Source organism: Mastigoproctus giganteus, chromosome 11, assembly GCF_048544385.1.
Source record: "Mastigoproctus giganteus isolate SK-2022 chromosome 11, ASM4854438v1, whole genome shotgun sequence".
Lineage (NCBI taxonomy): Eukaryota > Metazoa > Arthropoda > Arachnida > Uropygi > Thelyphonidae > Mastigoproctus > Mastigoproctus giganteus.
The window spans coordinates 6,028,846-6,053,082 of record NC_143585.1 but is presented as its reverse complement, the minus strand read 5'-3'; the positions used below and the strand labels follow the sequence as shown (position 1 = coordinate 6,053,082).

General features: G+C 36.2%; 1 protein-coding gene across 1 annotated transcript in view; it reads left to right on the top strand.

The window, feature by feature from the left end:
• Nucleotides 1–4,867: 4,867 nt before the first annotated feature.
• Nucleotides 4,868–24,237, top strand: part of Archease (protein archease) — a 57,405-nt gene continuing 38,035 nt past the window's right edge. The window contains exons 1-3 of the mRNA XM_090384744.1: nucleotides 4,868–4,907; nucleotides 12,751–12,829; nucleotides 18,299–18,381. Coding sequence (XP_090240870.1) covers nucleotides 12,763–12,829; nucleotides 18,299–18,381 — 150 coding nt within the window. The 5' untranslated portion in view covers nucleotides 4,868–4,907; nucleotides 12,751–12,762. The remainder of the gene's footprint in view (nucleotides 4,908–12,750; nucleotides 12,830–18,298; nucleotides 18,382–24,237) is intronic.

Below are 24,237 nucleotides of genomic sequence, written 5' to 3'. Positions count from 1 at the left end.
AGAAATTGTACAGGGAAATAGAGTGGGCCAGTAAATCAGAGAGTCTTATAATGGGGGATTTTAATTTCCCAGATATTGACTGGAATTTGGGGGCTGGTCACTCGCACACTAGCAAGGCTTTTGTGGATTTATTGGATGATTGTTTTCTACATCAGCATGTTCGGGAGGCAACTAGAGGGAGTAATACTCTTGATTTGATTATCAGTAGTGATTCTTCATGCATTAAGAATCTGCAGGTAAATGAACCACTGGGTGGCAGTGATCGCAGTGTGCTGAAGTGGGATTTACTCAAAGAGGTAACTACCATTAGGGGTAAAGGGAAGGGTTATTGCTTTCGTAAAGGCAACTACGATGGACTGAGACAGTATTTAAATTCTATACAGTGGGACCAACTGATGATGTTACCAACAGCAAATTCAAAATGGGAAGCATTCAAAGAACTTATCTTGGAAGCTACTAGGCTTTACATACCAACTAAGAAATATTGTTCAAGGTTTAGGCCTAAGTGGATGTCAGATGAACTAATGAGACATATGGCAGAGAAGAAAAATGCATGGGATACATATAAATTAACACGTGACACAGAAGCCTATGATAGATACAAGTTAATCTGTAACCAAGTTACAAAGGAGGTTAGGCAGGCGAAGGCAGCTTACGAGAAATCTTTGGCAAGGGATGCGATGGAAAGAAAAACAGCAAAGAGTTCTTTACTTATGTAAACTCGAGAAGGAAGGGGATGAATCAGATTGGTCCACTTGATATCGATGGTTCAACTGTTGATGATTCTGCTGAGGTAGCTAACAAACTAAATGAATATTTTGTATCGACATTCACACATGAGGAGTTATTCAGCGAGGGGAATGCCAGAGGTGTATTCAACTCAGGCAGTAAGCTAGATAATCTTGTAATAACTGAGAGTAAAGTGGAGGAGAAATTGTTGAAGATAAAAACAAGAAAGGCACCTGGGGTGGATGGGATCTATCCAGTTATATTGAAGGAGGCAGCAAAGGAAGTAAGCAAACCCTTAGCCATAATTATGAGAGCTTCCTTGGACTCAGGGGAAGTACCCATGGACTGGAGATGTGCAAATGTGACCCCAATTCACAAAGGAGGATCAAAGGGCGACACAAGTAATTATAGACCTGTTAGTTTAACTTCTGTTCCCGGAAAATTAATGGAGGCACTGGTTAAAGAAGCACTGCAGGATCATCTAGACAAGACTTCAGTTATAGCTCAGACACAGCATGGTTTTGTTAAGGGGAAGTCTTGCCTGACCAATTTGATTGGATACTATGATGCAGTCACAAAAGAACTGGATGCAGGGAATAACTTTGATATTATATACTTGGATCTTAGAAAGGCTTTTGATACTGTTGCACATGGAAGACTGCTGCACAAATTGGAGCAGTGTGGCATTGGAGGCAAATTGCTGCTATGGATAAAGGGGTGGTTGAGGGGGAGAAGACAGAGTGGTAATCAATGGACACTGCTCATCGTGGACTAATGTTATTAGTGGAGTCCCTCAGGGTTCAGTATTGGGTCCATTATTGTTTTCTGTATTTATAAATGATATTAATGATGGTATATCAAGCTTAATGTCCAAGTGTGCAGACGATACGAAGGTTGGCAGGGTTGTCAAGGACACTACTGACACTATGCTACTGCAACAGGATCTGGAAAGGTTGAGCAGATGGGCTGAGAGGTGGCAAATGAAGTTTAACATTGACAAATGTAAAGTACTACATATGGGAAACAGCAACCCCAGAGCAACATATCAACTCTGTGGTACTACACTGACAGTGGTAGAGAATGAAAGGGACCTGGGGGGTGGTTGTGCAGGCAGATATGAAGTTTTCTGAGCAGTGCAGACGGGCTGCAAGAGTAGCTCATGGTGTATTGTCGATGATATATAGGAATTTTTCTAGCAGGGATAAGGAGGTGATTATTCCCTTGTATAAGGCAATAGTCAGGCCACACCTAGAGTACTGTATACAGGTCTGGAGGCCTCATTTCAAGAAGGATGTAGAGATGCTGGAACGAGTACAGAGAAGGGCAACAAGATTTGTGAATGGAACAAAGGGGATCTCTTACGAAGAAAGGCTTAAGTTTTGCAAATTGCAGTATCTGGAGATTAGGCACCAGGGAGGTGATCTGATAGAGGTGTATAAAGCCTTGAATGGTTTGAGCATGCTCAATGCTGATGGGATTCTTCCTCTTGCTCAGAATAATCACCTGAGAGGGCATAAATTCAAATTGAGGAAAGACAGATGTAGGATACACTTGAGGAAATTTGCCTTTAGCCAGCGGGTGGTTGGTTGGTGGAACAGACTTCCATCCCTTGTCGTGGAGGTTGATAGCCTAAATAAGTTTAAGGCTCAGCTGGACAGGTATTTCGAACGAACAGAGGGGTGAAGTGGAAGTGGTTATTTTTTATTTATTTATTTTATTTTTTTTTTGGCTGATGCTACATAAGCTTGCTTTCTTGCATCAAATGCCTCTACTAATGCTAATGCTAACCCAAAGACACAGTTCCATAGCTAAGCCTAGAAATATTGCTATGTTGTTTTATGTGAATATAGTACAGGATTAGGACATTTATAAAAAAAATTTTCTTTTACAATCCAATAGACTATAATTTTGTCATCTAGCAAAAGTGCCTTATTTAATTATTTTACACATTTCAGTTTTCAGTTTGGCAAACCTTGTTCTGCACAAACACTTGCAATTTTTCAGTAACCACCACCATTTCCTTAAATGCTGGTTTCCAGGTTCTCTGGTGGTATAAGTAAATTTAGTTAAATTTCTAAGCTTTAATTTTTATTATTCTTATTATCCTTTCAAAAAAGTCTGCTGCTCCATTATTCATCTTTAACAACACTTAGATTTTGAGGGATTATATATTTACGTCTTCACGGGATATAACCCTGACTTTTATTCTTTCTTGGCATAAACTTCTATATTCTATAACATATCACTTCTATATTTAAGAAACTTTGCTTTCTCTCTTGTTCTTAATGTTACCTTAATTCTAAACAGCTGCTAACCATGTATGAACCACAAGTCCTCCCTTCCATGAAGCATTATTTCCACATTTGAGGTGGCATTCCCAGAACTTCTGTAAAATGCTTTGACTGTATCTGCAAAAGAACAATCATGTTAATTAGTGATTCTTCTCTTAAAAACTCCCTCTGCCCTTAACACATGAATTTTTAGATGCATGCCTTTTCTAGAAATATTTCCATGGACCACTGTTCTTTTGAAATTTGTAGTCTGTAAAATGCATCTTATGCTTTTGTTTCTCCCCCTCCCCTCTTTTCTTCCTGACCAATATGAATTTCTATATCAGCCCTTCTGCATCAAAACCTGCTCACAGTTCAACTGAAAGCTCACCAAGCAAACTTTTCTTCTTGATCTCTTCTAGTTTTTGTTTTTTTAATTTTCTATATTGTAATATTTTCTGAGTATTATAATCTATGGAGATTCAAAGGTGATGTCAGCATGTGTCTGGAAATATATGATTCTAAACATATATTTCCAGAAATATATGATTCTAAAACTGAAAAGAATGTCTTGGTGACTGAAAAATAAATAAGGTTGTCTAACCTTAAATGGCAGTCTAAAGCTGGCTTTCTCATCTCTGTTATCATTAAACTAGTAACCTTACCACGCTTACAGATTGTGCTGAAATGTGAAATTTACCATGCTTACAGATTGTGTTGATAGAAAATTTTTTTAAATATCTTTCAGAAATATTCATAATTCTATCAATATTTATTTCAGTCCCCATACCACTGTTTCAGTCCACATATCAATATTTATTTTATCCCCATACCACTTTTGAAAATTGCACAAATTTTCCCCAAAAAAATTGAAATAATCCTTGCATGTTTATACAGGTAATGCTAGTTTACCTGGGCATTTGCCCAGGTAAATTAGGTTTTTAATACATGTAATTTGTAGTATTTTATAATTCTTCTTCTTCAAGTATACGGGGAGTAGCAATAAAGTTCCTAGACTGTGTTGCGGTCATGTTTGATTAGTTTGAAAAATAAACAGAAGTGGTATATTTTGTAGTTAAAACTTCCTCCAACAGATGGTGGTACAGAGATTGTCCAGTAGGCTGACAGGTTGCAAGTAACAACCAGTTTCATTAGTAGTGTTAATGTTCCAGGTCACGATTTTGCAATGGAGCAACAAACGAATATCAAATTTTGCTCTAAACTGAGAAAATCTGTAACAGAAACACATGAAATACTAAAAATTGTTTATGGTGATGAAACATTAAAATTGTACCTGTTTGAATGGTATCATTTGTCATCATCATCCATTTTCAATCCACTGTAGGATGAAGGGAAGAGCATTAGTGCTGGGTTCTGCATACAGATGCTTCAAAGACTATTGAAGCATATTTCCTGGGTGAAGACACAGGTGAAAGGCAGCTGATTCTTGTTGCATAACCCCCCCCCCACCCATTCCACACTTGTTGTGAAGACATATCTGGTGAAACATGGCATTGTATGGATCAACTATCCAACCTATTCTTTCACCTTGGGAAAGAGATTTCAGGATGTTTAGGACATAAAGAGAAATGTAATTGCCAAACTGAGCATCATCTCTTTGAATGCCTTCATTGACTCTTTTCAGAAACTTTTAGAACAGTGTAATAAGTGCATTCAATCAGGTGTTGGTTACTTTGAATAAAAATAAAACCATTTTTAAGCTCCTTCACTTTGTATTCTTTTTATTGTACCAGTCTTGAAACCTTATTGCTACCCTTCTTATGATATATTCGAAGAATATTACATCTGCTTGACCTTTTTAATATAAAAATTTCATGAAATGTTGACTATATTCCTTGACTGAAGTCCTGTTAAGGGGGTGATGATTTAACTGAAGCATTTGAACAGGTAATTACTTATGTTTTTATTTGTTTGTTTTTCTTTATTTTCATTTTCATTATGTGAGGAATAACTTGGGGGGAAACCTGCTGAGAGCTTTTTAGCATATATTAATTTTACAAAATCATAGACATTAGACATAATCTTCTCATGAGAGCTCTACCGTAGGAACCAATTGTAATATCACTAAGACTTATAGAAAAAACAAAACACTAAACCATATAACAAATACAGCAGATTCCTACTGCAATTAGGTTGAACTTAGCAATGATGTATAATGCTACATAATAAAATAAAATAAAAATAAGAAAAAACAACGCAGTGTTCACTCTTAGTAATATGAATGCAAGTTTTTATAATAGATAATTAAATAAATAGGAACTGGAAACTTGCAAGCACTGCCTCTTCAAATAGACATCAGCTCTTATGAACTGCCAAGGATTGTATTTCAGTCATTGACTGCTCTCTAGCACAATGTCAGTGGATGCTTCTATATGATCCAAACAGACAAAGTAATGAACAGAACTCAAAATTAGAAAGTATATCATGACACTGCCTCTATAGGTTAAATAAGCAAAGTTAGCAGACAAAATACAAATTTAAATGTTGACAGATCTAAACCAAATGCAAATTAACATTGAACTAAATCATAATAAACATTTTATTTATGTTAAGTAGCTTCTTTAACATAAAATTTTTTTTAAAAATCTCACACTTTTTTGCATCGAAAACATGCAGAGACGTCTCTGCATGCTTTCGATTTAGCCATATCAAGTCTCTCAGATGACTTGGCAAACAAGCAGCAAGTAGCATGCTGTATAAAGCTCTGATTCTTGAGAAGAGAGCTGCAATCACAGCTCTGTTATGATTTCAAAGCATTCCCACTACTTTGAGCTTTTTTTTTTTTTTGTGCTTTGCCGAAGCCCTCCACTGTAGCTTAGTCAACATGATACATCAGCATCTGCCACTTATTTAATTTCTGTTGACAACTGGAGGAATTTGTAAAGCCCTCTTCATTCATAATTATTTGATCTTAGGTGGGAGGTATAGGTTTTTTCCCATGAGTTAATCAATGTTTTTCAGCCTACATAATGTGGAAACTGGCCTGTAAACATACACACTTACAGCTATAAGTGTGTGCGTGGGGACCATTAATACCATTTTTTTTTTTTGCTTTGCTGCCCTAATCTGGGCCATGATTTTAGTTTAAATTTAATTTAGAGATAGTGCATAACTCAGATAAGATTATAATAATGCTACACAATTCTTGGATATACAGTATATACTATACCATTTTAAGTTATGTTAATGTGTTATGTGATACTGTTATGTTATTAAATCACATTTGTATTGTTATAAATTTAATAAAAAATACTTGTAATATTAATTGTTTTCCTACAAAATTACATACAAGAATACTAAATAGCATTTACACTCAGTGATCAATGAATTGTGACCACCTCATCTGTAATGAACTATGCTGCATAGCTTGCGGTATAAAAACCCAAACGGCTTAGTACCCTAGAGCAGAGGTAATTTGCATGTGGTTGTGAAAATGTAGTGAAAAAGTAGCAGTTATGGGACATAGTAAAGATATCAGAGTTTCAAAAAAGGGCATGATTGTGGGAATTCTTGTCGGGTGGTTTCATATCAGAAACGGGACATCTTGTTAGATGTTCACAGCCCACTGTGGTTAAGGTGCACAAAGAAGGGCGTTGAATGGGTCAAACCACCACCTGCTGACAAAACTGTAAATGATTATTCAAGGTAGATGTTTGTGGTGAGCAAGGGGTGCAGTGTGTTGTACGGGCTCAATGGCAGGTCACTGTGTGACAGTTCACATCACAATACAATATGGGGAATGCAAGAACAATATTCCAAATGGCAATGTGCTGCACACTGAGACTTATGGGGTTTCACAGCAGATGACCTAAGAGACACTCTCTCTCCTCACTGCTGATCACTGTCAGTGGTGAATGCTGTGGTGCTAGTAATAGTAGTCACCATATAGTGCAAGGAAGCTTTTGCTACACTGGCAAAAAAAAAAACAAAAAAAAAAAACAACCCCAACCAAGTAGAGAAGAAAACACAAATTATATGCTTCTCCCCTCACACAGGTAAAACAAGGGGTCCCCAAACTTTTAGAGAAGCAGACCACATATCAAATTTTGGAATATTTGGCGGACCGGAGAAAATTCCTAATTACTGAAAATTACATTCTCTGCATCACTGTAATGTTATGCAGAGAAACACATTCTATACCTACCTATATCTACAAATTCAAAAATAAATCGATGGATATGTAATATAAAACATACCAGTTTGTTTATATCAAATTTTAATTATTACTTATTTATTGTGCTAATCACAAAGGTACAGTCAGTAATACAACAAAATTAATTATTACTTTTTTATTCTACTAATCACAAAAATACAGCTAGTAATACAACAAAATTAATTATTACTTACTTATTGTAGTAATCACAAAAATACAGCTAGTAATACAACAAAATTAATTATTACTTACTTATTGTAGTAATCACAAAAATACAGCTAGTAATACAACAAAATTAATTATTACTTATTGTAGTAATCACAAAAATACAATTAGCAATACAACAAAATTATAATTAATGCGATGAATGTGGTTGTAGAGTGCAACTAAGTTTCATAATATCGGGTTTTCAAGTACTAGTTCCAATTCTTAAAAAGTCATGTAGATGTGGGTCAGTTAGACGTGATTGTATTTTTGATTTTACATATTTCATTTTTGAAAAGGTCTGTTCACATATACATGTACTTCCAAAAATTGATGTAACCTTTCATGCAAAATTTTTAATTTTTGGATAATGTGACTAAGATAATGTTGAATAAAATTGAGTTAGATTTCATTTTTAAATATTGTCTTCAGTTGATCATTAGATTGAAGATCCACCAACTCTAATTGTAAATTCTCATCAATATTGTTGACAGGTACGTCAAATGGAATTTGAAAAAGTTCGAACACCTTTGAATTATTTTAAAATCAGAAAATCTATCTGAAATTTTCCTGCAACAAGCTGATTTTAACAAAATTTTCAGTGGAAAAATTACAACTAGGCATATTTTTAGATAAATTATTGCAACCTGGAAAATGTGAAAAATTATTCTGAAGTACTTGACTTTTAAATAACTCCAGTTTTATTTCAAATGCTTTGACATTATAATACAATTCATTGACAAATTTTCTTGCCCTTATAGTTTCATATTAAGAAAATTCAAGTGTTCGCATATATCTGTTAAAAAGGCAATGTTCCACAACCATTTGATATCTCACAGTTCCGGAACAGGTTTAAATTTTTCATTCATAAACAGATCTATTTCAATCCTAAGTTCAAAAAATTGCTTCAACATGTTACCGTGACTCAACTATCGTACTTCAGTGTAGTACAACAAATCACAGTATTCAGCCTGAATTGTTTCAAGAAAATTTTTAAATTGTTGACGATTCAGACCAGTCTTACAAATAAAATTTATTGTTGATATTACAGATGACATGGCTGAATCTATGCCCAAATATTTTCTGCACAAAGACTGCTGGTGAATTATACAATGAAATTGCATTGTTTTTTTTAATATTTTTGCTCTCAAGATATTTATGAAGCTTACTCCTTGAACACAATTTTAGTACTGACCATATTTTTAGCGCCATCTGTCGTAACCTGATAGCAAATCCCAATTCAATTTGGACTGTCAATTGCTTCTGACACACACTGTAAAATATATTTTCGCATGTTGTATCTTTTAATGCAACTAACTCTTCAGTTAATGCAAAATTTGATTTACACCTTGGATATAAATTAGTAATTGAACATGTATGGCTTGTACTTCACTCTCATCAATTGCTATTGAAATGTGTGAATTCACAAACTTTTTCTATGAACTTTCTCTATGAGTTGATTTTGAACGTGGGCTCCTAAATCTTCAATTCTTCTTGTTACAGTTGATGAAGATAAACTTACAGATTCTTTACTTTCTCAGGACATACTTCTTCTGCAATTTCCAAACAAATTCGTTTTACAAAGGCCCTTCCTTCTTTGGCAATCATTTGAGAGGCTCGAAAACCAGCTCTAGCTGCAGATGGCGCCTCCATAGCCAGGTGGGCAGGAGCACCAGGGCGTAGCACACGCTTCTTGATTAGACCGGGGTTCGAGCCCGTGCCCACCAAATACGGTCAGGGAAAGGTCAGGGAATGACCACCGCATATCCCCGGAGCAATATAGCCTTAGTTGCTAATGCTCCTAAAAAACCAAACAACAACAACCTAGCTGCAGATAAATTTTGATGAGTCAAAATTCTAATCTTCTGTTGTTGACTTTGAAAAGTTTGGGTTAGTTCTTGGAGTTTTTTTCTGCTGCAAAGCTCCTTGAAATTTATCATAATTTGAGGCATGTTTTGTGGTGTAGCGATGTTTCGCATTATATTCCTTGAATACCGACAAGGCTTCATTGCAAATTAGACATGTACAAGTATCATTGAGCAGTGCAAAAAAGTAATTAATTGGTCACCGCTCATTAAAAACGCAACACTTAGCATCACTTTTATTTGACACTTTTTTCCTCCCAACACGTTTTAGTGCCATTTATGTTGTCACTGGAATAAAAAAAAAATACTCGTGAATATTGAAGTAAGCACTGATATGTCTTAAAATTTTATGAAATATTTTAACATAGAGGTTATTATTATATTCATATCACTCTTATATCATGTGAAATTAATAATATAGTTTATTAGGCTGTTTGCCTAATAAACTCTATTATTATAATATAAAACTATATTATTAATTACAATATAGTTTAATAAGGTGACCCATCATCAGACCATGCTGTGGGGAGAACAGAAAGTGCTACAAATTTGAATATTTTAGGATATTACAGTTACAATTACCAATATATATTACAATTTGCAAATTACGATTCTAAAGTATTAAATTTTGAATTGCTGTTACAGTAGAAAACAGGAAATGTAAGATAATACCAAGAGATTAAACTCATACATGTCGACAGCCTCTTCTTGCCAATACTATCAGAAACTTTATGTGCATACAGGCTACCAGCAGTTAATTTATAGCAAAGGGATTAACTCCATTAACCAATAGGAGAGTGCGATGTTTATATCTTGGATCCGGTGTTCTTGTATAGCAGAAGCCAGGGGTGACCTTTGCTCCCATACTCTGATCATCAGGATTCATGTGCAGGCTGGTTCAGGACCTTACCGATACCAGTCATCAGACCATGCAGCTGGTGTCAGGTTTTATCCTGGATCCAGGATTCTTGTGTAATGGAAGCTTAGGGTGACCTTTGCTCCCATACTCTGAACATTAGGGTTGTTGTTCAGGCTGGCAAGGGATTAGAAAATCCCTAATTACTGTGTCTAACGCCTATTGCTATTTAATGACAGGGTCAAGATTAATGGATTATTTTAACAATGTTTCAAAGAATAGCTTTGAGTGGAAATAACAGAATTAATATCTAATGAGACTAAGCTGATGATGTAGAGGCATCAACACTATTAATCAACTGACAAATGTTAAAATAATCTGTAAAATTTGTTTTTCCTAAATTATATTGTGATCTAATATAAACGTTAATTTTTATGATTTAGTTGAAATATCTGTGAGTCGGATAAAATTCTTTCACGGGCTGTAGTTTGGGGACCCCGCAGTAGACCATTGAATTTATTCAAACTGTCGGCCTCAACTACCCGCAAGGGCAACTTGGTCAATGACTTGCTGGCTGAAAGAAAACTTCCTAGAATCTGATCTAAACCTCAAGCTTTGTAATTTAGATTTATCAAAATTGATCAGATCACCTCTGAGGTTGGTTGCCAAGCTCTGTAGCCCACATAATCAGAGCCCTCATACTTTTTGATCTCTTTTTTCAAATGAGGTCTCCATACTTGAACACAATATTCCAAATGTGGTCTTATAATTTCCTTATACAGTGGGATTATGACCTCCCTATCTCTACAGGATAGTGTTCAATAAATCATTGATAGGACACCATGGGCCTTCCTGGCTGCCTGTGTATGCTGTTCAGAAAACTTTATATCTGCCCATATTGTAACTCCCAGATCCCTTTCCTCTTCCACTGTTTTTAATTCAACCCTACCAAGTGTATAGTTTATTTGTAGGTTGCTGGTCCCCAAGTGTAAGACATTGAATATGGTGTCAACAACACAGTAGAGGACTGGAAGTGAGTGTGCTGGTCGGATGGGTCTAAATACGTGGTACAACATGCTGACAGACTCCTTTGTGTGTAGCACAAGCAACATGAGTCTATGGATCCATCGTGCATGGTGTCCACTTTTTGAGCAGTGGTTTCTTAATATGGGGTATGTTTTGCTAGCAAAAACTACTGTCCCTCGTTGTGTATGGACCAACGTTTCACTGGTGAGTTCTACTGGCAGCTCTTAGGAGACCATGTGCACTCTGCCATGTTGCATTTTTTCCTGGACAGAAATAGGATCTTTCAAGACAATGTGCTATGTCATCCAGCTGGCCAAATTTGCTTGGTCTCATTCCAGTTGAACACCTTTGGGATATCTTGGAATGGAAAGTGAAGTGTGTGGACATGACACTGTGGAAAGCCTTGCAGGCAGCATGGCTCTCCACAGTGATCCCTATGGACATCTTCAGACATCTAATGGAGTCAGTGCCTGGGCAAATAGCAGCTGTTATCCATGCGGATGGTGGCCCAAGGCAGTATTAGGTAAGTCATAATTCAGTGATTACTGAGTGTGTATTGTTCTTATATTGAACTGTATTGAATGAATATTGAATACTAAATATGTCGGTGAACACTGGCTGTAGAATTTTCTCTACTTTGACTTTTGTTTTCTAAGCAATTTCGAAAGTCAAAAGCTTCATCTACTATATCAGATATTCACGAATAATAACTGAACTGCTAATTTAAAACAAATGAATAAAAAAAAAAATCCAATAATTTTAGGAACCACAAAAGTCTATCTAGCAGCTTTCAAAATTTGCTCCCTCTCTTCCTTTGCTCATGAATTTGAAGTCTTCATTTTGAACAAACTCATTTAATGCAGACTTTTTTTTTATGCCTGGGCAAATAGCAGCTGTTATCCATGCGGATGGTGGCCCAAGGCAGTATTAGGTAAGTCATAATTCAGTGATTACTGAGTGTGTATTGTTCTTATATTGAACTGTATTGAATGAATATTGAATACTAAATATGTCGGTGAACACTGGCTGTAGAATTTTCTCTACTTTGACTTTTGTTTTCTAAGCAATTTCGAAAGTCAAAAGCTTCATCTACTATATCAGATATTCACGAATAATAACTGAACTGCTAATTTAAAACAAATGAATAAAAAAAAAAATCCAATAATTTTAGGAACCACAAAAGTCTATCTAGCAGCTTTCAAAATTTGCTCCCTCTCTTCCTTTGCTCATGAATTTGAAGTCTTCATTTTGAACAAACTCATTTAATGCAGACTTTTTTTTTTATTATTAAATAAAACAGGAGATTGAGATGAATTTAATGTAATTAATATAGTAAAAATTATATTTATTATTTAAATGATTTTTCCATAAAAAATTAAATATTTTTGGTAATGAAATTAAACCTGAAGAAGAAAAGTAATGGCTTTTGTACCCCACACAAAAAATATTTTGGAGACTATTTTTCCTGCATAATACAAATTATGTTTATGTTTATTCTTTATAATTCGGACAGATTTAGCTTAGCATGCAGAGTAAATTCTTGTTTAAAATTTTTATTGAATTATTAACATTGTAGAAATGATAAACTGGCAAACTCTTTTAATGTGATAAAATGTTATGTACTAGGCTGCTGTTGGGATGTTTGGATACATGACAGAATTGGATTATGTGGATATACTTCTTACCCAAGATATAGAAGCTGAAGGTAACCTTTATTATTTAACTTATTCTTTAAATATTCCTAAAAATATTTTTTTCTGTAGTTGTGTACATGTATATATAGGATGATTTAGGGACATTCTCGTGCTGAAGAAAAAAAAAAGAAAAAAGAAAAAAAGTCAAACACTTTATTTCAGAGTTGTTTATGTATAAGACTGATGTACAGTAATTATTTGAAGTCATGTCCATAACCTGGGATGAAGAGATTGAGGTTGAATGTGCCAAAAGAGTAGTAAATAAAAACTGAAATTGCTGCTTTAATTGAAAAACTTTGATCCAAAATGAAGAGGTCATCTTTTCTTGCATTTCCTCTTCCTTCCTTCCTTCCCTCTCCTCTCTAAGAGCCAACATATTCCAGCATGTTTGCGCTGTGATAATATTAGTTATAATCAGAAATTATTCTTTGGCAGTGTTTAAGTTTACAGCACTGACTGCATTTTTCATAGTTAGTTTTTTTTTTTTTTTTTTTTATGTGAATCCCAAACACGAGAGGTATTAGAACCTATAGTACTTAGTACCGTGCTTGGGTTAGTATGTGGATATGTACCTCATGTATGGTGCAATGGAGGAAATTCACTTGAAGAAAGACATTTATACTATGAAAACCTTTCTGACAGAAGATTGCCAAATTGTCAAATATTTTTTTGACCATTTGAGGGAAAGCAGTATGTTTTTGTCACACTCAAGGTTGCCATGGTGACTGCAAGCTCACTATCAATATGTTGAAGACAGAATTCTTGACATTGTACAAGTACATGGTACTTGACATTGTATGAGAATGTTGTGGCTTGGTGCTTTGTGTGCAAGAGGAACCAACTACTGTCTTCTCCATACTGAGGCTGCACATGACGGATTCTTTGCAACAAACATTTTCCAATTGCCGCACTGTGTAGCATTCAGAGTGCTACACACATCTTTGGGTATTATGAATCCAAGAGATTTCCAAGAAAACATCCCGACGTACCAAAACATTGCTGCTACCACCTGCCTGTTTCTGTTGGACCAGGACATCAGAGTGAACCTCTTTGCAGTTTTCCACCTTATCCTCTGTCTACTGTTCACATAGCATAGCAGGAAATGTGATTCATTGGAATAGCTAACTTTTTTTCAGTCACTGGTCCCATGACACCTTTCAGATGCAAATTTCAAGCGTTGTTGGCAATGGGTGGCCATAAGTATGAGTACCTTGACTGGGCACATACTTCGGATTTCCCATATGGAGGAGAGTTCCTTGGATACTATGATGTGGTTAGAAACACTGTTGGCCGCTCCCTGGTTAAAATGACATTGTACAAGTACATGGTACTTGTACAGTGTCAGAGAATTTTGTCTTCAACATCTTGATGGTGAGCTTGCAGTCACCATGGCAATCTTGCATCATGACAAAACATACTGCTTTCCCTCAAATGTACATGGACTTTAACCAGAGAATAACTAGCAGTGTTTCTAATACCATGATCCAATGAACTCTCCTCCAGTCCAAAGTACGTGCCCAGGCAAGGTACCCATACTTATGGCCACCCATTGCCAAGAATGCTTAAAGTTTGCATCTGAAAGGTGTCATTGGACTATTGACTAGAAAAAAGTTGGCTTTTCCAACAAATCATGTTTCCTGCTATGCTATGTGGACAGTAGATAGAGGGTATGGCGGAAAACCACAGAGAGGTAGTTTTCCTGTTTGTTTCTGGTCCAACAGAAACAAGCAGGTGGTAGCAGCGTTTTGGTATGTGGGGATGTTTTCTTGGGAATCTCTTCAATCCCTCATACCCATAGATTGCACTCTGAATTGCACTCACAGTGCAGCAATTGGAAAATGAGACTAATGCTAGAAAAAAAAAAATGACCCCGTGTATGAGTAAACTAACCTTGGTTTATTGAAAGCAACTTCCTTCCGCATCTACACCACTACATGCAATGATCAAGAAGCAACTGGAATGACTGGCCATGATTGATTTACTGTTCAATGTTCTTGTCACAGCTATTTGAATGGTATTGACATCATCAAAATAACAATAACAGCCTTTGTGTTGCTTTTAGCTTCGAGAGCAAAAATAAGTCTCAAGAGGCTAAGTCAGTCTAGTGAATACAGTGGGTGCAACAGTATGCAGACTTTTGCTATCCAAAAACTTCTGAAACAGTGAGAGCCTTGTGGCTTGGTGCATTGTCCTGCAAGAGGAACCAACTGCCATCTTCTCCTTAGGCCGCACACGACGAATTCTCTGTAACAAACGTTTCAAAACATCCAGATAGTAGGCAGCAGTAATGCTTTGGCTATTGGCCATGAATGCTTTCTTCATAATTTTCTTACTATCATAGAAAGTGATGAGCATAGTTTTGATTTTGGACCTTTCTTGATAAACTGTTTTGGCTTTGGGAGAGTTTGCTGACTTCCCTGCACTTTATTGCTTTGTTGTTGGGTCATACCGAAAATACCATTTCTCATTACCCCTAACGGTTGAATTCCAGAAGTTGGGTTTGCTTTCAGTGGCCTCAGCGAGTTCTTTGCAGTGTTCAACTCATGCCTGTCATTAATTGTCTGTTAACGAACGTGAAACAAACCATGCACAGACCTTTGTTTTCAAATCCTGGGTTATTATTTGTCGATTGGTTTCCTTGTTAATGCACAGGTCTTTTGAAATAATTCGGAGAATTGGTAATGATTTCCCACACCTTTTTGATCAATTCTGGCATTCGAATTGTTTTTGCAGGGCCTGGATGTTCGTTGTATGTTAGTGATTCTCTTCCACGAGCGAAATGTTTATGCCACTCGAAAACACGTGCACTAGACAGACAATTCTCTCCATACACTTGCTTCATCATTTGAAATGGTTCTGTGGCACTTTTGCCAGTCAAACAGAAAAATTGATGTTTGCTCTTCGTTCCATTGCCCCTTCACAACAGATGCAGAAGAGTTCAGCTCACACTACATTCTGAAATGGTGGCAATTTCCTTGAATGTGGTGCTCAAGGAACAATCTTTCATTTCATGTTTACTTCTAATATGAGACAAGTGCACAAGCACTTGTCTCATAATTTCAGTGTCACTTTGCAATTGCCGCACTCTGCATAAGCTACCAATCCATCATGATTAATCAGATACACCCCTTCATGGCGACTGTTTTCCCAGATGGCACAGGAATGTCCGAACAAACGATAATAATGTCCTGTCACATTATTCAAGAGACTGTTCAAGATTGTTTCACTGAACATGAAAGTGACTTCCAGGTTGGTACCTTGGCCACTGAATTTTCCAGATATGAATACCATAGAACATCTCTGGGTTTACACAGATTGACAAATCCAGTATTTTGATTCTCCACCACTGACTATTGCAGATCTGTGGGATGCAATCCTGCCAACATTCAGAGGCCTTATAGAGTTCATGCTTCACTATTTGGTGGTGGTGCCAGCAGCAAGAGACACAACCCACTATTAGGTAGGTGGTCATAATGTTTTGACTTGACAGGGTATATCTAATAATTTGTAAATGTATTGGTATTAATTCTTGTCTTTCTAACTCTAAGCAGGTGCTTTTAATTTGAGTTTAGGATTTTATACCCAGCACGTAAAGTTATCTTAAAAGTTTAGACAATTTTTTGTTGCTTCATAAGTCAACTATGTATAAGTATAGTGCGAAAGCATCAATAATACATAGCCAAATCTGAATTAACAGAATGTTAGCAAAATGGCATCGTTTTAAGTTATATCTCATATTGTGAATACTTTCACAGCGAGTTGCCATGATATTGCACTTTTTCGAATAAGTAACACTTCACCTGAGGAGAAGACTAATATTACTTATTCTCAGATGGATACCACCACCCAGATGGCACCATTTCAGGGCTATTTGGCCCTTCTTCGGTGGGTGGGTAGATACCCAAGTGATGCAATGATGGCAAAACAGTTATGAAGTATAACTCCACAATATGAGAGATGCCTGATGGTGTATGATGTGTTTAGACTATAAAGCGTTTAGGGCTGAAGCCTCTATTGTTGATGCTTTCACACTATACTTATACATAGTCTAGACTTTTCCATAGCTTGAGGCTTCAGCCCTAAATGCTTTATATTCATAAGTCAACTTATACACTGGAATACGCAGTATAAAATATACTAAAGGATAGATCCAATAATAGCGAACAGAGATTTACAGCTAATATAAATAGTTGAACAAGTTCCACAGTATGGATTAATAAAAGATATAATTTTCAAGATATTTACTTGAAAAATAACATTCCACATAACCTTTGCAGCACTATACTGAATAAGAGAGTGAGTGTCCTATATAAGTTTCTTTCAAGTTAATTTTAATTAGGTTCCCGATAATCTATGTATTGAAGAGTGTACTGTGTCATTACTACAGTTTTATTGAAAAAAAAAATAAATAAATAAAAAATGCACTAACTGGGGAATGTTAGCCCTCTTCAGATATAAATAAATAAAGATGTAGATGTGAAAAAGAATATGTTAGAAATAAAATACTTTAAAATAAATAAATAAAGATGTAGATGTGAAAAAGAATATGTTAGAAATAAAATACTTTAAAATAAATAAATAAATGAATTTTTAAGTGAATCTGAAATTTGAATTTGAATTTTTATATGTATTTTTAAGTGAATAAATGAATCAGTAAGTCTAATTGGCTGGTTGCCAGCTGCCACATAGGTTGGCCTGGTAGTTGATTCCATACCTGGTGGTATCAGATTCAGAGTTAGATGCTGTGGAGATATTTTCTCCCATATTTAATTTTTGTATACTATTTTATTTCTGACATGTATTTTCTAACATGTGTATAACTTTATTACCTGTCTCTAAAGATCCTTGAGGACTGAATTGAGTCTGTAGTTAGCAATCACACAGAAAGAATAGGTTCCCCACCTGTGAGTTATCTGGTTTTTTCATCCTACAGTATGCAAAATATTATATCCAACTGGGCATGACCAGAGTAGCCATTGCAACAGAAATCTGTAAAAAACAACATGAACTATGCCTGAAGAAGCCTAGCAAAACTGAGCCACAATGTAAGGAAACATTGTAGCTTAAAGTTAAAATTAAATCAAGATATATCACTCCCTAGAATGCCTTTGATCATTAAAATTGTACTGCCAATGCAAAGAGGTGTTTATTTTGGGAGGGAACTCTCCTAAAAAAGCATTCAGCAAAATCCCCAATATATACTAAAATTGAACTCTTGCATTGCTGCATTGATAAAACTTAAATGGATTTAAATTTAGTTAAAATTACAAAGAATGAATGATCGACTGCTGTGAGCTTCAGCTTGTTTTACAAATCTTTAAGATTTGTAAAACAAGCTCAAGACTTGACATTGCAAATTGAGAATTGCAATAGAAGCATCAAGCAATTGCTTTTAATTTTGATATAACTTTTTGTTATTATTATACATTTAATGTTCACTATTGAAACATCTAACATTAGTTTTCTCTTTTCATTTACAGGAGATGATATGTTAGGACTCTTATACCATTTCCTTGATGAATTTCTTTATATTTTCAGTGCAGAGCCATATTTTATTGCACGGGTAAGCAAATTTGAACAGACCTTTAATTCCCATTATTATATGCTATTCAAATTTTTGAACTGAAATAGTAATTTGAGATAGAATTTTTCTTCTTGTACTGAGTTATGACTCTGTTATATACTTTATTTGGGCAGTATCCTAATAGTGCCACCAGCAACAGCTTTTTGCTGAAATCTCAATATAATTGAGAACCTGTTCAATTGGATTAAGAAATGTGTTTTACTCATTCGTATTATTGTCCAAATAGATGGGAATGGGTTATCTTGTGAGTTTACCTTTGCAGTATGTAAAGGGAAAATTTTGCTTGCCCAACATAACAAACTACTATAGCACGATCATCCAGGAGTTGGATTGTACTTAGGCTTTAGCAAAACATTTGAAACAGCTCCATATGGAAAGTTGTATAAGCTGGAATGTATTGGAATTAGGCAAGGTCCTAAGGTGGATCAAGGGATGACTAAAGTTCAGGAAGCACTTATAACCTTGCCCACATGAACAGTGGGATAAGATTATAAATGGGTTTCCTCAAGGTTTGATTCTGGGGCCACCTTCGTTTCTGATTTTCTTGAATATTATCAGTAAGGGTCCAAATCATTTTGAGCTCCTTTAGAATGATTTGGACAAGCTTTTTAGATGGTTTGAGAAATGGCAGTTAAATTTTAATGTTTCCATATGCAAGTTGCTACATTTAGGTAATAGCAACTCCCAAAAATAATGTATAACGTGTGGGTGGGAGGTGTAAATGAGGAGAGAGAAAGAAACCTGGGTGTTATTAATATATATATATGAATTAAGACATGAAGGTTACCACGTAGTACAAGCCTTGGCCAGGAAGATACGTATTGTCTTATCAAGTGTAGGGAGAAAGAAATAATTATTCTGTTATATAAGTCAATGGTTAGTCTGCAATTGGATCTTGTATTTAGGCCAGAAGGCTGTATCTAAAGAAAGACACTGAGTTTCCTAAAAGGGTACATTACTTATCTAGTGAGTCAATTGTCTTGTTCCAGTAAGATGCTATTCCAGGAGGATTGTTTTCTTGCTTGATGTATGCAAGTCTCAATGTTGACTTGACATGTGCAACAGCATAAGCTGATGAGAATAGCAACAAGAAATCCATATGAGGAGGGATTACAGAGATGTGGGGTAACAGTTTTGATACTAGGCATTAATCTTTCTAGAAATTATCTTTGGGGCATCTGAGACACTGGGCGAGTGGGTAAAACGAACTACGGTAAAATTTTGAAATGGGATCAGTAAAATTAGGCTAGACTTAGGGACTTGGTAAGCATATTTTTAACCACTGGAATAAACTGCCTTCCAGGGTGGTGAAGATTTTATAGTCTGGCAAAATTTAGAGCACAGCAGCCTTTTCTAATGCTAGACACATTATCACATTCGCTTGATCTTGCATACATTGCATGGATTTGTTCATTTGCTTAGATTTTTATAAATTTTCTTTAACACACAGCTGCTTGTTGATTTTAGCCAGGCAGTGTTTAGTAGAATTATTCATGCAGAGAATCTCATCACTGAAAAATAGAATGGGCCAGTAAATCAGATGGTATTATAATGGGGGATTTTAACTTTTCAGATATTGACTGGAACTTGTGGGTTGGACGCTCGCTTGCACACTAGCAAGACTTGTGTGGATTTATTGGATGAATGTTTTTGCAGCTTGTTCGAGAGGCAACTAGAGAGAATAATACACTTGATATAGTTATCAGCATTGATAATTCATGCATTAAGAATTTGCAGGTAAAGGAACCACTAAGTGGCAGTGATCATAGTGTACTGATGTGGGATTTACTTAAAGATATGATTACCAATAGGGGAAAGGGAAGGATTTTTGCCTTCGTTAAAAGTGACTACAGTGGTCTCAGACAATTTTTTAAATTCTGTACAGTGGGACCAACTGATGATGTTACCAACAGCAAATTCTAAATGGGAAGCATTCAAGGAATTAATCGTGGAAGCTACTAGGGTTTTCATACCGATTAAGAAATACTGTTCAAGGTTTAGGCCTAAATGGATGTCAGATGAACTAATGAGACGTGGCAGAGATGAAAAATGCATGGGATGCATATAAATTATCAGGCGACACAAGCCTATGGTAGATATAATCAAGTCACAAAGGAGATTAGGCAAGCGAAGGAAGATTACAAGAAATATTTGGCAAAGGATGCTAAGAAAAACAGCAAGGACTTTTTTACTTATGTAAACTCTAGAAGGAAGGGGATGAATCAGATTGGTCCACTTGATATCGATGGTTCAATTGTTGATGATCCTACTCAGATAGCTGACAGACTGAATGAGTATTTTACATCTACATTCACACGTGAGGGAATTCTTTAGGGAAGTGAAAGACAGAAGGTTTTTAAACTTTAACAGGGAGCTTAATGATTTGTAATAACTGAGAGCAAAGTGGAGGAGTAATTGTTGAAGTTAAACATAAGAAAGGCACCTGGGGTGGATGGGATCTATCCAGTTAGATTAAAGGATGCAGCAAAGGAAGTAAGCAAACCCTTAGCCACAATTATGAGAGCATTCTTGGACTCAGGGGAAGTCCTCACAGACTAATGTGCAAATGTATCCCCAATTCAGAAAGGGGTATTAAAGGGTGACACCTGTAATTACAGACCTGTTATTTTAACTTCTGTTCCATGGAAAATAATGGAGTCACTGGTTAAAGAAGCATTGCAGGATCATCTAGACAAGATTGCAGTAATAATTCAGACACAGCATAGGTTTGTTAAGGGAAAGTCATAGGTGACAAATTTGATTGGATACTATGATGTGGTTACAAAGGAAGTGGATGCAAAAAATAATTTTGATATCATATATTTGGATTTCAGGACAGCTTTTGATACCGTTGCGCATGGAAGACTATTGTACAAATTGGAGCAGTATGGTGGCATTAAGGGCAATTTGCTACAATGGTTAAAAGAGTGGTTGATTGGGAGACGACAGAGTGGTAATCAATGGACGCTGCTCTTCATGGACTAATGTTATTAATGGAGTCCCCCATGTTGGGCCCACTGTTTTGTATATTTATCAATGATATTGATGTAAGTATATCAGACTCAATGTCCAAGTATGCAGATGATACAAAGGTTGGTAGGGTTGTTAATGACAGTAATTGCAGTGTGCTACTGCAACAGGATCTAGAAAAGTTGGGCAGATGGGCTGAGAAGTGGCAACTGAAGTTTAACATTGACAAATGCAAAGTACTGCATATGGGTAGAAGTAATTGCAGAGAAACATACCAACTGTGAGTGCTACGCTTAGGGTGGTAGAAAATGAAAAAGACTTGGAAGTAATTGTGCAGTCTGATATAAAGTTTTCTGAGCAATGCAGACAGGCTGCCAGAGCAGGTCATGGGGTATTGTCAATGATATACAAGAATTTTGTCAGTAGGACTAGTAAAATTCTTGTATATCATAGGCGGACTTGCTAGTAGGACTAGCCGGTATTACTAGCCAACTGCAGCCACTCGACGTTTCAGTTAACAAACCATTTAAGGATTACTTGAGAAAGGAATATGAATCCTGGCTAGTGGGGAAAAGGAGGTGATTATCCCTTTGTACGAGAAGGTATCAAAGAGTTTGTACTCTTACCTAGAAATAATAGCCTTAGAAAGGTGAAACTTCACAGGAACTTTAATCCTTTTCTATGTACTCTCCATGTATAGCAACACATTTCTCCCATCTGTTGTGGATCAGTTATTTAATGCCTTGATCATAGAAGCTTGTAGTTTTTGCCTGAAACCACGATTCTACTTCATTGATGATTTCCTGAGACAAATCAAAGTCACTGCTTTGACATGTCTTTAGTCTCCGGATCATACTGGTACACCCAGCCTTCATCATTTGTCACCAGCTGATCAGAAAAGTTCTCAACATCCATATTACACAAACCTAACAGTTGGTGAGAACGTTGCATTTGGCATTGCTTCTGCAAAGTGTCAGCAATCTTGGAACCCATTGCACAGAGACTTTAGACATGCAGATGGTCATGTAAAATGCTGTAGACAGACCCATAACTACTGTATTTCTTCGATTCTAAGATGACGGATTTTCTCCTATAAATGTCTCTAAAAATGGGGTGCATCTTAGAATCGATGGCGTCTTACAATCGCAGTTTTTTTTCGAATTTTCCCACACTTTGCACAGCACCACACGTTTTGTTTTTACGTGGAAACCCTGCCTCCAAGTTTGACCGTTATCGCATTCTCCAATTCCATTGGAGAATAAAGTGCCGTGGGTGATTTCACGTGCTTTCAAAATGCGAAGCCACCATTATTTCATTACAGTGGAGCTTACTCAGCAAAAACTAAAAAGTTTTGTTTGTATCTTCGAAAGTACGTAAGAAGTGGAGTTATTGTATTTCGTTAATTTTGATTCCTTATTGCACATTAAAATGTCAAAAAGATTGCGCTACTAAGCCGCATTGAAACGAAAAGTTTTTGTGTATACAAAAGAACATGGAAATAGAGCTGCGGGTTGACATTTTGACATTAGTGAAGTAAATGTTCGTCGTTGGAGAAATGATCGCAAATCGATATTTTCGTGCAAAGCAACAACCAAGTGCTTTACAGGGCCTAAGAAAGGAAGATTTCCACAAGTCGATGAAGTTGTGATACTTTTTATAACGGAGACACGTGCAAAAGGATTACCCATCACTCAAGGCATGCAATCGAAAGCCGTAGAAATTGCCAAGTCCCTTGGAATAGAGAAAATAATTTTTAAAGGCAGTCGTGGCTGGTGCGACAGACTCATGCTTTGTAGTGGATTATCGTTTAGGCACCGAACATCTATTTGTCAAAAAATTTCCTTCAGACTTTCAACAAAAGCTGATTAACTTTCAGCGACAGGTGATGAAATTAAGGGAAAAAAGAAACTATGAGTTTAGTCAAATTGTCAAATTGGAAATACTGATGAAACCCCAGTCTTCTTTGATATGCCTCGAAATTACACAGTGCTAAAGAAATCAAGATTATAAGCACAGGCTACGAAAAGCAGCGTATCACTGTGATGGCATGCATCACCGCTGATGGTTGAAAGTTGCCACCATATTTAATTTTAAATTGAAAAACCATACCGAAGAATGAAATTTTCCCCAAAGATGTTATTGTGCGTGCCCAAAAAAATGGATGGATGTCGGTAGAGCTTATGGAAGGCTGGCTAAATGTTGTGTGGAATAGACGTCCTGGAAGCCTTTGTAACCCACCTAGCATGCAAGGTGGGTTTCGAAGAATAAAATCGTGCAAAAGCGTGGTGACTTGGTTGTGATTCCTGGTGGTATGACTAGCTAACTGCATCCACTCGATGTTTCAGTCAACAAACCATTTAAGGATTACTTGAGAAAGGAATATGAATCCTGGCTGTTGACCGACAACCTTCCAGTGACACCTTCCGGAAAAATTAAGAAAGTGCCGGTATCAAAATTGGCAGAATGGGTATCAACAGCTTGGAAGCTGATCCCAGAAAGAATAGAAAAGCACTCATTTAAAAAATGTTGCATCACCAAGGCTCTCGATGGCTCAGAAGATGATATATTATGGAATAATGATAACGATGGCTCAGAAGAATCTGATCCTGAATGTGAAGTAGACTCTGGTACAGATGCAGATATCGACGGTCAGAAGATTCAGAAGGAAGTGATGAATAACATACGTACTGATTAATACCAGTACTATTGTCGTTAGTAAATTGAATTCTATTATAATAAAAATATTTGTTAGATTTATTTTAGCGTTTTATTTTATTTATTTATTTTTTCTTAGAATCAAAGCTTTTTTCTGAAATTAAGGTGCGTCTTACAATCGATGGCATCTTAGAATCGAAGAAATACGGT